This window comes from Erinaceus europaeus, chromosome 17, assembly GCF_950295315.1.
Source record: "Erinaceus europaeus chromosome 17, mEriEur2.1, whole genome shotgun sequence".
NCBI classification, from domain to species: domain Eukaryota; kingdom Metazoa; phylum Chordata; class Mammalia; order Eulipotyphla; family Erinaceidae; genus Erinaceus; species Erinaceus europaeus.
In genome coordinates this window covers 64,280,650-64,296,310 of record NC_080178.1, presented here as the reverse complement: position 1 = coordinate 64,296,310, position 15,661 = coordinate 64,280,650, and the positions used below count along the sequence as shown (strand labels likewise).

At 53.3% G+C, this 15,661-nt stretch overlaps 1 protein-coding gene across 4 annotated transcripts in view; it reads right to left on the bottom strand.

The window, feature by feature from the left end:
* The window catches only part of PDE2A (phosphodiesterase 2A), a 102,421-nt gene that overhangs the window by 56,143 nt on the left and 30,617 nt on the right, over positions 1-15,661 (bottom strand). For 2 of the 4 annotated variants that reach the window (XM_060176889.1, XM_007527496.3), the window contains one exon: positions 10,096-10,157. The exons of 1 other annotated variant lie outside the window; for it this stretch is intronic. In XM_060176889.1, the coding sequence (XP_060032872.1) occupies positions 10,096-10,157 (62 nt within the window). Of the gene's footprint in view, positions 1-10,095; positions 10,158-12,580; positions 12,654-13,111; positions 13,189-15,661 lie in introns of those variants that run through there. One more of the 4 variants, XM_060176887.1, reaches the window with a different exon arrangement.

The following is a 15,661-nucleotide window of genomic DNA, read 5'->3' as shown; positions in this document are numbered from 1 at the left end:
AGTTATTGGATAGGACAGAGAAATGGAGAGAGGAGGGGAAAACAGAGAGCAGGGAGAGAAAGATAGACACCTGCAGACCTGCTTCACCGCCTGTGAAGTGACTCCACGGAGTCGGGGCCTCGAACCGAGATCCTTAGGCCGGTCCTTGCACTTTGCGCCATATGCACTTAACCCACTGCACTACCACCCAACTCCCAACAAAAGAATTTTTAGAGGTCTGAGGAGATAGCATAGTGGCAACACACAGGACTTATATGCAAGAGGTCCCAAGTTTGATCCCTGGCTCCAACATATGCCAGAACTGAGCAATGCTCTGGTCACTTTCTCTCTCCCTCCCTCACTACCATAAAAGCAAATAAAATTTTCTAAAAATAAAATAAACAAGCAAGAGTATATGTACATAAAAAAGCATCTGTACAGTAAGAGAATCCATCAACAAAGTAAAAAGATAACCTACCAAAAGGGAACAAATATTTGTAAGTCAGATTTATGATTAAAGGGTCAATATTTAAGACATATCAATAACTCATGCAACTCAACAGCCAAAGAAATTAAAATAACCCAATTGTAAAACGAGAACAGATCTCTGGAGACTTTCTCCCCAGAAGATATATAAAAGGTCACTAGGTATGTGAAAAGTTATTAGAGACACACAAATTAAGATCACAAGGAGATAGCAACTCACACCTGTTGGAGCGGCCAGCCTCAAAAGGACAATAGAGCAATTGTTGATGAGGACATGGAGGAAGCTGAGCTCTGTATACAGCTGGTGGGATAGCAAATTACTACAGTCACTATGGAAAACAGTATGAGAGTTCCTCTGAAAATTAACAATGGCACAACCATATGACCCAGCAAGCCCACTTCTGGGAATATATTCAGAGGGAACAAAAACACTACCTGGAGACGTCACCATTTTCAGCCCATCTTGGATGGACCTTGAAAAAATCATGTTGAGTGAAATAAGTCAGAAACAGAAGGATGAATATGGGATTCTCTCACTCTCAGGCAGAAGTTGAAAAACAAGATCAGAAAGAAAACACAAGTAAAACCTTAAATGGAATTGGCGTATCGCACTAAAGTAAAAGACTCTGGGGTGGGTGGGGAGAATACAGGTCCAAGAAGGATTCAGAGGACCTAGTGGGGATTGTATTGTATATGGGAAACTGGGGAATGTTATACATGTACAAACTATTGTACTTACTGTTGAATGTAAAACATTAATTCCCCAATAAAAAAAAAATCAGGAAAAAAAAAAGAAAACACTACCTGAAAAAGATATCTGGGGAGCGGTGCGGATTTATACCCCTATTAGCTTAAAATTTTGTAAATCAACATTAAATCAATAAGAAGAAAATAAAAATTAAATTAAAAAATTTATCTGGAGGTCGGTGAGATAGCTCAGCTGGAAGGGTGCCTGCACCAACCAGCACAGACCCAGTTTTGAGCTCCTGGGACAGCACGTGGGAGAGCCATGATGCTGAAGGAAGCTCGAGGCAGTGATGTCCCTCCTCTCTTCGCCATCATTCTTTCTCTCTCTTTCTAGCCGAAGGAAATGACCCAGAGTGGCAAGGCAACAAAAAAAGATTCTTATAGCCCCACACTCAGTGAGGCATTCTTTTTTTAAAAAAATATTTTTAAAAAATTTTGTTTATTTATGAGAAAGATAGGAGGAGAGAGAAAGAACCAGACATCACTCTGGTACATGTGCTGCCAGGGATCAAACTCAGGACCTCCTGCTTGAGAGTCCAAAGCTTTACCACTGCACTACCTCCAGGACCACAAAAGCATTCTTTTTAAAAAAATATTTATTTATTTGATATTTTATTAATGAGAAAGGAGGAGAGAAAGAACCAGACATCACTCTGGCACATGTGCTGCCGGGGATTGAACTCAGGACCTCATACTTGAGAGTTCAATGCTTTATCCACTGTGCCACCTCCTGGACCAGGAAGCATTCTTTATAATAACAAGACATGGTAATAATATATGGGCCCACTGAGAACAAATGGATTGATGGGCACTGGTGAATCAGTGTGTGTGTGTGTGTGTGTGTGTGTGTGTGTGTGTGTGTGTGTGTGTGTGTGTGTGTAGTGGAATATGATTTAGCCATAAACAAGGGGCAGGCAGTGGAGCACCTGGCTGAGGGTACATATGACCATGTGCAAGAACCTGAGTTCAAGTCCCCAGTCCCCACCAAGCTTTATGAGCTGTGAATCAGTGATGCAGGTTTCTCACTTTCTCTCTCCCTCCCTCCCTCCCTCCTTTCCCCACTCAATTCTATTCAATAAAATAAAAAGCAAGTTTAACTGAAAAGAAATCCTACTATTTTCTGCAATCTGAATGGGCCTTGAAGACATTACATGAAGTGAAACAAGTCAGATAAAGAAAGTGCTGTATATGAGATCGGACAAGGAAGGAAGGAAGGCAGGAAGGGAGGGAAGAAGAGAGGGCGGGAGGGAGAACCAATCTCACAGAAAAAAAGAGATTAGGCTTGTGGCTACCAGAGGCTTCGGGTAGGGGGGTAGGGGGCTGGGGGGCTAGTCAAAGGTGCTCCAAAGGTACAAACCTTTATTGCTAGGGAAGTAAAGAGGATAAACACTAAGTTCTCATTACAACGAGAATTTTGCCTCCATTAATTGCTGGGGTTATTGCTGGGGCTCGGTGCCTGCACCATGAATCCACTGCTCCTGGAGGTTATTTTTTCCCCTTTTGTTGCCCTTGATTTTTATCATCGCCATTGTTACTATTATTGTTATTGATGTTGTTATTGATGCTGTTGCTGGATAGGATAGAGAGAAATGGAGAGAGAAGGAGAGAACAGAGAGAGAGAGAGAGACACCTGCAGACCTGCTTCACCACTTGTGAGGCAACTCCCCTGCAGGTGGGGCGTCTGGGGCTGGAACTGGGATCTTTATGCCAGTCCTTGCGTTTTGCGCCACCTGCACTTAACCCGCTGTGCTACAGCCCGACCTCTGCTGTATCCTTTTATTCATATGGGACATGAATGAATGACAGGACTGGTAGTGTCCACTGTGCTCAGAACTCAGCAAGTATAAATGTTGAGTAAACATCTGAGACACTGTGATGGGATACCCTCTACTTGAATATGGAGGTGACATTACCTTTAAAAAAATCTCGAGGGGGTCAGGCAGTAGTGCAGCAGGTTTAGTGCAAGTGGCGTGAAGCGCAAGAACCAGCATAAGGATCCTGGTTCGAGCCCCTGGCTCCTCACCTGCAGGGGGGTTGCTTCACAAGCAGTGAAGCAGGTCTGCAGGTGTCTATCTTCCTCTCCCCCTCTCTGTCTTCCCCTCCTGTCTCCATTTCTCATTGTCCTATCCAACAACATCAATAACAACAATAATAACCACAATGATAAAACAACAAGGGCAACAAAATGGAAAAAATGGCCTCCAGGAACAGTGGATTCATGGTGCAGGCACTGAGCCCCAGCAAAAACCCTGAAGGCAAAAAAAAAAAAAACAACCCTCAATACCCTTGTTTCTATTTTTCTTTATTTTTTTATTTGGACATTAATGGATTACAGCACAGTTGTTGGTACATAGGTACAATTTCTCATCTCACTAAGATAGGTGGCTGCAAAGTACCCTCACAACCCCCCCCCCCAAATAGTGCATCATTGTGTACTGGGAGCAAGGAGAATTTTTTTCCTTTTCCTTCCTTTTTTAAAAACTGTATCTATATTAGAAGGTAGATTTTGGATTGGAGAGAGAACATAGTTGTTATACAAGAGACTCTCATGCCCGAGATCTTGAGGTCCCAGGTTCAATCCATAGCACCGCCATAAACCAGAACTGAGCTGGGAAAGAGAAGGAGAGGAAGAGCAGAGGAGGAGGAACGGGTCTTAGGTGATCTTTGCATCTTTCCACAGCATATGCAAACGGAACCCAACTCAGTCACATCTCTGACAGCCATCCTCCAGTGAATGGTTTCCCTCTGGTTTTCCTCCTGTTCATAGTAAGTGCCATAGTTTCTACCCCCAAAAAACACATTCCAGAGTCCATCTGTTTCTCTTCAGCTTTTTGGCCACTCCCCTGAGCCCAGGCACCATCTCCTGCTTCCTCTTGTCCCCCTCACCGCCCCCCACACACATACACTGCAGCCAGAACAGCCAACGCCCTAAACCACATTGTGTCACCTTGCTACCTAAACCATCTGTGCCTCCCCACCCACCACAGGGTCACATGCTCAGCTCTCAAGTGGCCACAGTGGAAGACACAGCATCACATGTTCCATGTCACATGACATCACAGCACTGGCTTCCACGTACCTGGTGCCCCCCTGCACCCCCAATGCCACATCTTTGGACGAACACTCACTGTATAGCTTAAGTATCACATGCTTGTGTTCACATATCTGATTCTCGTGGCGTCACCCTCTGTGTCACACACTTAACACACACACACCACCTCACACCCTCTTCCATGCTCATTGTCATACCAGTGACCCAACCCGTCAGCACACAGGATCCTATGACTGACTTCACACACCTGCTGTCCCATGATGTCACAAGCTCAGAGTCACCCAATGTCCCACAACCAATCTCAGTGTTCTCCTCAGCATCACCTAGGCCTTGGAAACTACCCCCCAACACCTGCCCCCACCCCCAAGGCATGGTCTGTCACTAGAGCTGCGGCCCTATGTCCAGGCTGCTTCCTGTTGTTGTGCTCAAAGTCCTCGGCCTCTGCTTGTTCCTTCAAGGATTTCCTGTTGTCCGAGCCCTGGGTGGGCCCGGCCCAGCTTGGGATACACAGCCCAGGGCCCAGGAGCCGCCAGCAGGAACCTGGCCCCTCACTCTGGCTGGGCCTATAGGATTTCCCTTCATTCAATCAGCTGGGATCCTTCGTATGTCTGGGCTTGTGCTGGCCCCACACAGAGGAACAAAGTGAGCACTGGGGCCTGTGCAGGTCCCAAGGGCTTAAGACCCAGACCTGAGTTCCCAGGAAGGGGCTCTGTGGAAGCCCACAAGAAGTTATCTGTACTGTCTGAACTGCTGGAGCGAGAGAAGGCTGGTCTGGGGGCCCAGTCTGAAGTGCAGAACCAGAGGAAGGGAACTGAAGTGTAAGAGAGTCAGACAAGGCTTTCCAGAGGGAGAGCTGGAAACTGCAGAGAAAGACAGACAGCATAGACAGGGACAGAGACACACGGGAGGCTGGCAGAGAGGAAGCCAGGAGCAGCAGAGGGTGGATTTACTGTGGACATGGAGACAAACTGGTTTCTCTTTTATCAGGCCCTTCCTCTCCTCTGACCTGCAGCATTCAGACAGAGGCTCAGGGCATGCCCTGCCCCGCCCTGCCTTGGAGCACACACAGCCTGTCCCCCACACAGCTGCCAAGGCCCCTCACCTCCTGCCCCGGGCCAGGAGGCAGGAAGGACATGTGGAGGCCAGCACACGCTCCCCACACGGCCCGAGATAAATATTTCCCGGGAAACGGAACTTGTTCTCTCAGTGTTTACAGCGAAGGGCCAGGCAGGGCTAGGGGAGGGGTGCCCAGGAGCCTCTTGGCCCATAGTCCTCAGCCAAAGCTAACCCCAGGCCTTGTCAGCCTGGCCCAAGCTCCGCTCGTCCCGCATCTGCCACTCCCCTCCTCACAGCTGACCTCTCTGGTGGCAAAGGGCCCAAGTCTGCCAGGCTTTGCCTTGTCCTGTCAGTCAGGGTGTGGACAGATGGACGAACAAACACAGAGAGGCAGGCTAGGGCAGCAGCTGAGGCGGCCTTGCTGGCCCTACGCCCCTGCATCCAGTCCCAAGAAGCCCAACAGGTGGGCACAAGTAGCTTGGCAGCAGTCCTGGGGCCCCAAGGAGGCCAGATGCTGTGGCCAAGCTGCTGGCACTCTGCTCGGACCCTGGGGCATCCTTGGGGCCACTTGATGGACAGGGAAGAGGCGAGGAGCAGCTGGCACATCTGTGAGCCAGGACAGCCTGTAGGAGTCGCTCCAGCCAGTCAGTACCACTACCCAGCTCCCTGGTCTCTCTACCACACGAGCCTTGTCCCTCTGTGGACCTGTGGGGTTGTCTACTTGCCTGACAAGCAGCTTCTTCCACCTGCCCAGTGTCTTTGGGTCCCCGCAGCAGCCTTCCTCCCTGGGATGCCCCCTCCCACCCCTTGGGGGCCCTTCATGTACCCATATCCTCAAAGTCAGAAGCCAAAGAGTAGGGCAAGAACTGGATGTTACAAATCAACCTGGCCGATCCTGGTCTCTGCTGACGGGAGTTCCAGGGCAGGAAAAGAAAGGAAGTCCTAGAGAGGAAGTCCTGGAGGACAGGACCAATAGGAAGGAGCTGGGAGGCTTAAACAGACCAATGAGAAGCTCATGCCAGGTAGACAATTTGGGCTATAAAAAGCCAGAGAGTGGGGGCGGGGTGGTGGCGCACCAGGTTAAGCGCATGTAGTACTTCGCAGGTTCAAGCCCTCGCTCCCCACCTGCAGGGGGAATGCTTCACCAAAGTCCCAGTGCTGGCACCGAGCCCCAGCGACTGAAGGGGAAAAAACACCAGAGGGCAATCAGTCAGTCCCCATTCCCCCAGATGACTGGAGCTTATCTGTGGGCCTGCTATGTCTTCATTTTCCCAAATAAAGCATGTGATACATGATCCATGGGGGTCCTCAATTGTTTGTGGAAACCTACCATGACCAACAGGAGACTGGGGTGGGGGGCACTATGGTGTTTCTCTTCCTCAAGACTCAGCCTTAACCCAGGTTCTGAGAACAAGTTCCTCAGCCCAGCACCCAGGGCCAGAGGTTCGGGAGCCCCAAGATCAGCACTGAGCCAGCCTCCTGCTGTCGCCTTGGGTTGACCACCTAGGCCTGATGGTCCCCAGCCTTGTGCACCCTCGGGTGGGCCTCACAGAAGCTGAAGTTTTTACTGAGCACCTACTATATACTGGCTCTATGCCAGGCCCCATAGGAGCCCAGGAGAGACATAGGAGATTCAACCTTGCTCCCCCACCCAGGTGTTCACAGCTACATGGGACAAAAGAACCACTTGCCACCCAGCAAGACTGTGAGCTGCTGGGAGTGAGGGACCAGGTATACAGAAAAGGGGAGAGACTGACTGGGCCTGAGGTGGGGGGAAGAATCTGAGAGGACCTCCCAGAGGAGGTGCCATGTAGCCTGGGGCTTGAAAAGGTAGAGAAGAGGGAAAGTCATTCCAGAAAGAGGAGTCAGCAGGAGCAAAGCCAGGGGGGAGTGCTGATGTCCTGGGAGGTGAGCACTACCAAGTTGGGGTGGGGGGGATACAAGGGGTCCAGCAGAGTCATACCAGGAAAACCAGGGATGCCACAGCAGAGGTGGGGCCAGAGTGTCTGTGCCTCTACCACAGCCCACCCCAACCAGGCTCCCAAACCCCATGAGCCAGCAAGGGTGAGGGGGGCAACTCAGTAAGTCCTGGCTGCTGCTTTGAATGGCCCCAGTTCACCCTCTATGGCCCTGGAGGAGGCCAAGCTGAGCGAGGCCAGGGCTCTCTCCCCAGAGGGCAAGTGACAGGTGGGATGGTGCAGAGTCATGATGGTGCCAAAATGTGCAGCACCCAGAACCACCACCCCCCCACCCCCCCACCCCCCCATTTATACTGGCAGGGACAGGGAGAGGGGGAGGGGGAGGGAGAGGGAGACAAACTTGGAGGTTGGGTGGTGGCGCACTGGGTTAAGTGCACATAGTATGAAGCATAAGGACCCACTCAAGGATCCTGGTTCGAGCACCCAGCTCCCCATATGAAGGGGGTTGGCTTAACAAGAGGTGAAGTAGGCAAGCAGGTGTCTATCTTTCTCTCTCCCTCTCTGTCTTCCCCTCCCTTCTCAATTTTTCTCTGTTCTATTCAATAAAATGGAAAAACATGGCTACCAGGAGCAGTGGTTTCGTAGTGCCAACACTGAGCCCCAGCGATAATCCTGAGGGCGAGAGAGAGAGAGAGAGAGAGAGAGAGAGAGAGATGCAATGCTGCTGCCTCACCACTTATGAAGCTTTCTTCCTGCAAGTGGGGAACAAGGGCTTGAACCAGGGTCCTTGCAAATAGTGAATAAGGGCTTGAACCTGGCCCAGCAAATGGTGCACCTCATCTCCTGGGAGCACGGATGAGTCCTGGTTCCCAGGATGCCTGCGGGGCACACAGGGAGGGGCCCACAACTGGTGAGCTGAGCCACACTCCCCCCTCACACTGTCTCTGCAGCTTCTCTCCACAGCTCCCTCCTGAACCCAGAAAGAGAGCAGACTGTGCTAGCTCTGGGGTGGGTGTGGGCTCAGGGGGGCAGAACAGAGCTGAGAACTGGGGGTGTGTGGGGGTGGTGGTGGTGGTTAGTGTCCTGACTCCTCTGAGCATCTGTCTGCCCCAGGGAGGAGGCAGCGGGACACTGGATAAGGGAAAGGCAGAGAGAGGACAGGAGAGGGGAGCAACAGGGGCGGCCCAGGTGCCTGGTGGAGAGAAGGGCAGCCCTTGAACTTGCAGAGCTGTAGCCAGCCCCAGGGAAGGGGCATGACAGGCCTCCTTCCCCAGGAGCCAGCTCCACCCCCCCTCCCAACCCCCCCCCCCACGAAGGACTCAGCTCTCCAAAGCCCGACACCCTATGGCTTCCTGGGAGGGTGACACAGCCAGTTTTTTTGAGGGGAAGTGGCAGCGGCTGCTGAGACGCGGCTGGTACCCAGGAACGCCATCTGTCCCTGCTCTGGGGGAGCCCTGCCCCCCTGGAGTGCCAAGGCAATAAATAAATAAATGGAGATTGGTTCCCAGCAGGGATTCCAAGGAGGGGTGGGCTGCTCCCCTACCCCCACCCCCCGCAAAGTTCTCCTCCCCCATCTTATCCGAGAGCTGGAAAGAACATGTCAATCCTGACCCACTCACTTGGAGACACTTCTGGGCCCCAGTTTCTCCAGTGTGAAAGGAGAACAGCATCAAGCCCTCACCACGCAGTGTGAGGATGAAGTGAGGAAGCGTCTGCAGCTCTGGCCGGAGGCAAGTGTGGACCTCGCTGGTCTGTCTCCTCTCTCACACACACCTTCTCTGTGCCAGCCTTCACCCACCTCAGCCCACCCCAGTTCTGCTACCAGCAAAGCATTTCAAGGGCCAGGATGGTGCCCCACAGAGCAAGGGAACTCTGCATCCCAGCCCTTCCCAGGGCAGCGATGAGGACAGCATATTCGCATATTCTCCGGGAGCTCCTTGTTGGGGGGGGGGGGAGGAGCAGGCAAACCAGACAGAAACACAGAATTGCATAATGAGAATGACCATGCTTGAAGGGTGCAGACAGGAGAAAGCCCAGGACAGCATCTGACTGCCTTGGTAGGAGAGTTCAGAGGAGGAAGCAGGGAGGGCTTCCTGGAGGAGGGGAGGCTAGAGCTGAGCCCAGAAGGACTTGGGAAGCTGAGGGGGACAGAAGCCAGCAGGCAAAGTTCTGGGGAGTCAGGAATAGATGAAAGGGGTGGGCTGTGGCCTAGCTGGGGCTTCAGAGTGGGGCACAGAGGACTGACACATTTGGGTTCGTGGGTTAGAAAGAGCCAGCCTGGGAGGTGGCTCAGTGGAGCCTCTCAAGCATGAGGTCCCAGGTTTGATCCCAGGCATTGCCATACGCCATAGTTATGCTCTAGTGTTCTCTCTCTCTCTCTCTCCCTCTCTCATAAATAATAATAATAATTTAAAAAAAAGGTTCAAGACCCTGGTCCCACCTGCAAGGGGGAAGCTTCACAAGCAGTGAAAGGTGTCTCCCCCCCCTCCATCTCCCCATCCCTTTCAATTTCTCTCCATCTCTTTCCAATAAATAACAAAAATCATAAATATTTTAAAGTGAAAGAGCAGCCATGTGGAGGGCGGGTGGCTGGTGAATCTGGGGGAAAGGCCCAGCTGCCCACAGGTGTGGCAGGGGGCAAGGTGGCCGAGAGTGAAGAGAAATGCTTAGCAGAGGAGGCCTGGGGACCCACTGCATGAAGGTGGCAAGCCTTGGGGGGGACCCTAGCTGAGGGGTGGGGCTAGGATTCGGCTCCAGCCTCCCAGTCCTCCCGGGGGCGGGGGCTTGCTCAGACTGACCACCAGCCTGGCCCCCACCCCCCATGCCAACCCATTCCTCCCTTCCCTGAGCTCTCACCTCCAGGCGGCAGTCTCTACTCCCTGGGTGCACTGGCTCCCTGGCAAGAAGGTCCCGGCCAGCTGCAGAGACAAGAAGGCCAAGGGCTGAGGCCTGCTGGGCCTCTTCCCCTTCTCTCTAACCTGCCCCCTCCACATCCCAATGCCCCCCCAGGCTTCTGATCTCTCATGGCAGCCTCCTCCAGGAAGTCTGGCCTGATTACACCATGCTGTCTCCCCACACTGCCTTGTTCCTCTGTGTTTCCCACTGGGCACCTCTGGCTCGGAGGTGTCCTCAACACCCCGCTAAGAACCAGCCATACACCGTGCTTTCAACCTGGGACCCCTAAGGAGTGGAAACAACCACATTCTCACCCTTCCTGAGAACCTCCTTCCTCCTCCACTCTGCTTCTCTCCAGGAAACCTGACCGCCCCTCTCTGGGCCTCAGTTTCCCCATCAGCAAAACAGGCTCAGTCATGTTCAGTTCACACAGTCTTGGGGCTGGTCTGGCAACTTGTCAACGTGTCCCTATGTGTGGGGGTCCCCTTCCTGAGGTCCCTTACCACCCTCCATGCTGGCAGATGCCCCGAGTGCAGCATGCCCAGGCCTCGGACAGGCACAGGAGGTGGGCTATTCTGGGTCTGGCTTGGTGCCCGTCAGCTGCTGGACACCGTGCCAGCCTGGCGCGGGCACAAGGGCTGATTTGATTTGGCAGCTTTGGAACCGTGTGGTGGGGACAGGAGCGGGTGGGGGATGAACCTCCCATCCCTTCTGGGAAGTAGACAGCCTGGGCCTCTCAAGCTGGAGGAGGGCACAGTCTGGCAGGGAGTGGGGATCTGGGGTCACTGCCTGGTGCCCCCACACATACCGCCTGGCCGAGTCTGCTGGAATGATGACTCTTCTTGGGTCGCACCAGAGGTGATGGGGGAGGGGGTGTGCCTGGCATGGCTGGCAGGCTGTCTGCTTGCCTCACGTGCCCCTGTGTGTCTGATGATCTGGAAGCAGCCACCTCGGGTGGGGACTGGCCACTGTGCCGGAAACAGTGTAGGGCTGGTGTGGCCGCTTCTGCCTGCCTCTTCCCTCTGAGCCCTGACCCCACTGACCCAGTATGTCCGGGAGGAAATGACGGAAGCTGGAGATAGTACCTGACCCCGTCCCCCTCCTGTCCACACAGTCTGGCCCTTCTCTCCTGCCCCCCTCTGTTGCCCACATCTCCCCTTGAGAAGCCTGGTTTCCCCACTCATCAGGCCTTGCACCCATGGGGCGAAGGTGGGGTCCCCTAACTTTAAAGTGAAGCAAGTGGGCCTGGGGAGAAAGCATAATGGTTATGCAAAAGACTCTCAAACCTGAGGCTCTGAGGTCCCAGGTTCAATCCCTTGCACCACCATAAGCCAGAGACTGCTCTGGTAACTCTCTCTCTCTCTTTCCGTGTGTGTGTGTGTGTGTGTGTGTGTGTGTGTATCTCTCCCATTAAAATAAAATAAAATGGGGGCAAGCTATCCAGATGGGGTTCAATTCCTTAATCTGAGAGGTTAAGGGGATGGAATGAGAACCAGGCTCAGATCCCAGGGGTCCCTGGGCCAAAGCTGTGCCCCAGTTGTCAGCCAAGAGGTCCGGGTAGGGTGGAGTAGGCTGTGGGGAGGATGCCAGGTCTCATCTGTCAGGGCCTTGCATTGTCCCACTGTCCTCTGGGGACCTCCAGGGCTCCACACCCAAGCACAGGAAGCTAAGCCCCTTCTGGACAAGGGCAGGAACAGACTCCATGACAGGGAAGACCTGGTATTGCCTTGGGGACCACAAGGGAAGAACTGAGGTTCATAAACTCAGTTGTCATAAAAGGCCAGTGGGATGGAAGTCCTGGGGGACTTCTGGGAGGGGGCTTTGGTATCTCCACCTCTTAATCTGTGCTATACAGATTTTTCCCCTGGGATTTGTGTGTACTTGCAAGTGTCTGAGTGTTCACATGTGCTGGGCGGCACCCAGTCATGGAGTCTGGACTCTGGTGTGCGACCCACAGGCACTGTTGGCCAGAGAGAGGGGTCTGGATAAAGGAGAGAAGTGCATGGGCTCATTGTGGAGGGTTTTCACAGCAGCCCTCAAGCTGGAGCCTTGTCCGAGGGCAGTGCCCATTTGTTTCAGATGGTGCTGAGCCCTTTCTAAGTCTTTTCTCCTCTGAAAAGAAGGGCTTGACTGGAGGGCCTCTACCTAGCTTTAAGGAGACGCATGGGCTGGAGAGACAGCATCATGTTTCTGCAAAAAGACTCATGCTTGAGGTTCCCATGTCCCAAGTTCAATCACCTACACCATCTTAAGTCAGAGCTGAGCAGTGCTCTGATAAAATCATAATAATAGCAGCAACAACATAATGATGAGAGAGAGAGAGAGAGAGAGAGAGAGAGAGAAACTTGAGGACCTAGGGAAAGGGCAACCCCAGGGAGTCACAATGTGGTTTGGGCAGCTGGTGTGTGTGGGGGGGGGGGGGGGGGTCTCTGTTGGGTGCCCTGACCTTGAGGCTGGGACAGGACTGCAGACAATGGTGCTCCAATCTGCATCACCAGTCACTCCATCTGCCTTCAGAGCTGTGGGAGGAGAAGGATGGAGGGGGGACGGATGGGGTTCTGCCCCTTAACCTGAGCCTTGCCTCTACTCCAAGGATCCAAGGAAAGGGGAGCTATGGAAACTGAGGATCCCCAGGAAGGACCAGGGAAGCAAGCTCCCCAAGTCTAGGTCCTGAGCTAGGCTCCCTGGGCTGTGATTCTGAGAGATGTGAGTTGGGGGTGACTGTCCGGAGGACTGGAACCCTGGCTTGGACACAATCCAAGGGGCAACAAGTCACGGGACTCTGGAACTGCCCTTGGGTGAGGCTGGGACAGGGCTCATCCACTCTCCAAGCTTGGGGTCTGACCCCGTTCCTGCTGACCCCTGTCACAGCCACCCCTCCCTCCTGCACTCAGGCTGGCTGGTGTCCCCGTGTTGTTCCCACCCCCCCACCACCCCCACTGCCCTGGCCTCTGCCCTCACGTTAGGCTCTTTGTACCTGGGGCTCCCAGGCAGGGCTGGTGGTAACCTGTGTGTCCAGGAAGCCTTCACAGCCTGTTTTCCCCCATCAGGCCAGGGCTGCAGGGGAGGAGCAGTGGGAGAGGGTACCTCTCTGCCACAGTCAGAAATAGGGAGGAAGTGCAACCAGTGGTGTACCAGGCTTGCATGCCAGAGGCCCCATGGTTCTAGGTTCAATTCCTAGCACCACCATATGCCAGAGCTGAGTGGTGCTTTGTCCTCCCTCCCTCTCTCTCTCTCTCTCCCTCACACCTTCCCTCCCTCCCTCCCTCCCTCCTACTTAACAAAAGAGACAATGCAGACAGAAAGGTACAGAGGATGAGACCAGAGCACTGCTCAGCTCTGGCTTATGGTGGTGCTGGGGATTGAACCTGGGACCTCAGAGCCTCAAATCTGAGAGTCTCTTTGCATAACTATTACGCTTTCTCTCCAGCATCATCTCTCTCTATTGAAAACAGATCTTTAAAAAGAAAGAAAGAAAGAAAGGGGTTGGGGGGCAAGTGTTGTTGCACCTGGTTAAGTGCACACATTATAGTGTGCAGGGACCTGAGTCCAAGTACCTGGTCCGCACCTACAGAGGAGAAGCTTCAGGAGTGGTGAAGCAGGGCTACAGGTGTTTCTATGTCTCTTTTCCTCTTTGTCTCCCCTCCCTTCTCAATTTCTCTCTCTCTGTTCAATAATAATTAAAAAAAAAAAAGGGAATAGAGAGACACCATCAGGGTTATGCAAAAAGATCTTAATGCCTGTGGCTCTGAGCTCCCAGTTCAATCCCCAGTGCCACTATAAGCCAGAGCTGAGCAGTGCTCTGGAGTCTCTCTCATCAAAATAAATAAAGAAAATATTTTTTAAAAGATTTTATTCATTTATTCATGAGAAAGATAGGAGATACAGAAAGAACCAGACAGCACTCTGGTACATGTGCTGCCGGGGATTGAACTCAGGATCTCATGCTTGAGAGTCTAGTGCTTTAGCCACTGCGCCGCCTCCCGGACCACAAGCAAGAAAATATTAAAAATAAAAAGACAGACAGAAGTGGTTGAGAAGTGGAGACAAGGACATGGAGGTAAACTCAGGACAGATGGGGGAATAGTGCCCCCCAGGACCAGGCTGTGTCCCCACCCTAAGCCAGAGCAGCCCCTCCTCCACTCCCCCAACAGAGAAGCCGCCCGCCACCCCAGCTATCTGTCTCCATTGCTTCTCGTTATGTTTTTAATAACTGAACACTGACATTAACAAGGCAGGTGGCAGCAGCTCTTCCCAGCAGCCCCATTTAGAATCATTGAATCATCCAATCAGCCAATTCCAGAATCCTGCACTCACAGAACTGCCCGGCCAGCATCTTAAAGTCACAGTGTGTGACACCCACAGCGCCCACGCTGGGAGCTGAGTCTGGGGGCGGGCTCAGACCCTGCAAAAGGACAAAAGGACATGGGAGCCACAGTCTGAGAGTCACCCGCCCCCCACAGCCAGACCTCATGCACTCCTCCTCAGAACTACCAACACCAATTCCTCCCTCTACAGGTGAGAACACATAGCCCAGAAAGTGGCCTCTGTGCTCTTCAAGAAGCTGAGCAGACAGGACCCAGGGGTGCCCACTGGCTCAGGATTGTGAGAGTGGACAGACCATGGCATTCCCACCTTCCTCTTGGAAGTGGCTCAACTCTGACATTCTGAAACTCCAGCTAAGCGTGGGGCTGGACCCCTTCCACTTCTGCTCACTTTCTCTCACTCTCCTCTTTCCTGTTCCCCAACTCCGCATACACACACTCCACCCTGTAACCCCAACCTCATCACCACTCCTCTCATGCTCAACTCCAGCACCTCGGTTCCCCATATGAGGACAATGGGGGGGGGGCGGGGCAGGAAGGCCCAGGAACCAGCTCCCTGAGGCCAGACAGAGCCTGTCTCCCACAGCCACCAGCCAGGAGAGGGGCCCTGAACCACTGGGTCCCAGCTTCACTAGAGGCTGCAGCTTTGGGGAGCAGGAGAACAGGCAGGGGGTGGATCTGAGCACCCCATGTTGGCACAACCACACATTCATACTGTCTGTAACCCCAGCTTGGAATATGGACACACGGGTGTCTGAACTGCACAAATGTTGAACACTGGACCCCGGGCAGAGGGCGTGTGTCCCACCCCTCCACGCCCCTGCACATACCCCAGCCATCTCTAGTCAGCTTCAAGGCTTGCGGGCTGTTTGGGAGGCTTCCAGAGACCTCTGGGCCCCAAGAGGAACCTGGCACGGGCTGGCTCCTGCCCTGGCTCCTGTGCCCCCTGCAGCCCCCCTCCCCCCCCCCCCGGAGGGCAGTACCACTTCTCCTCACTCTACACTCAGTCTACACTCCCTTCTCTCCATCCTGGCATTGACCTCAGTACTCCTTGTCTGGACTGCTCGGCACCAGCCATGTGCTCCCACCCCAAGGCCCCCTAACCACAGGTCCCAGCGATTCCAGCCCTGCTTTTAGCACCTCCCTGCCCAACAACTGGGGCCTGTTCACCTCTAGAAAAGCCCAAATTTCCAGACATGGCT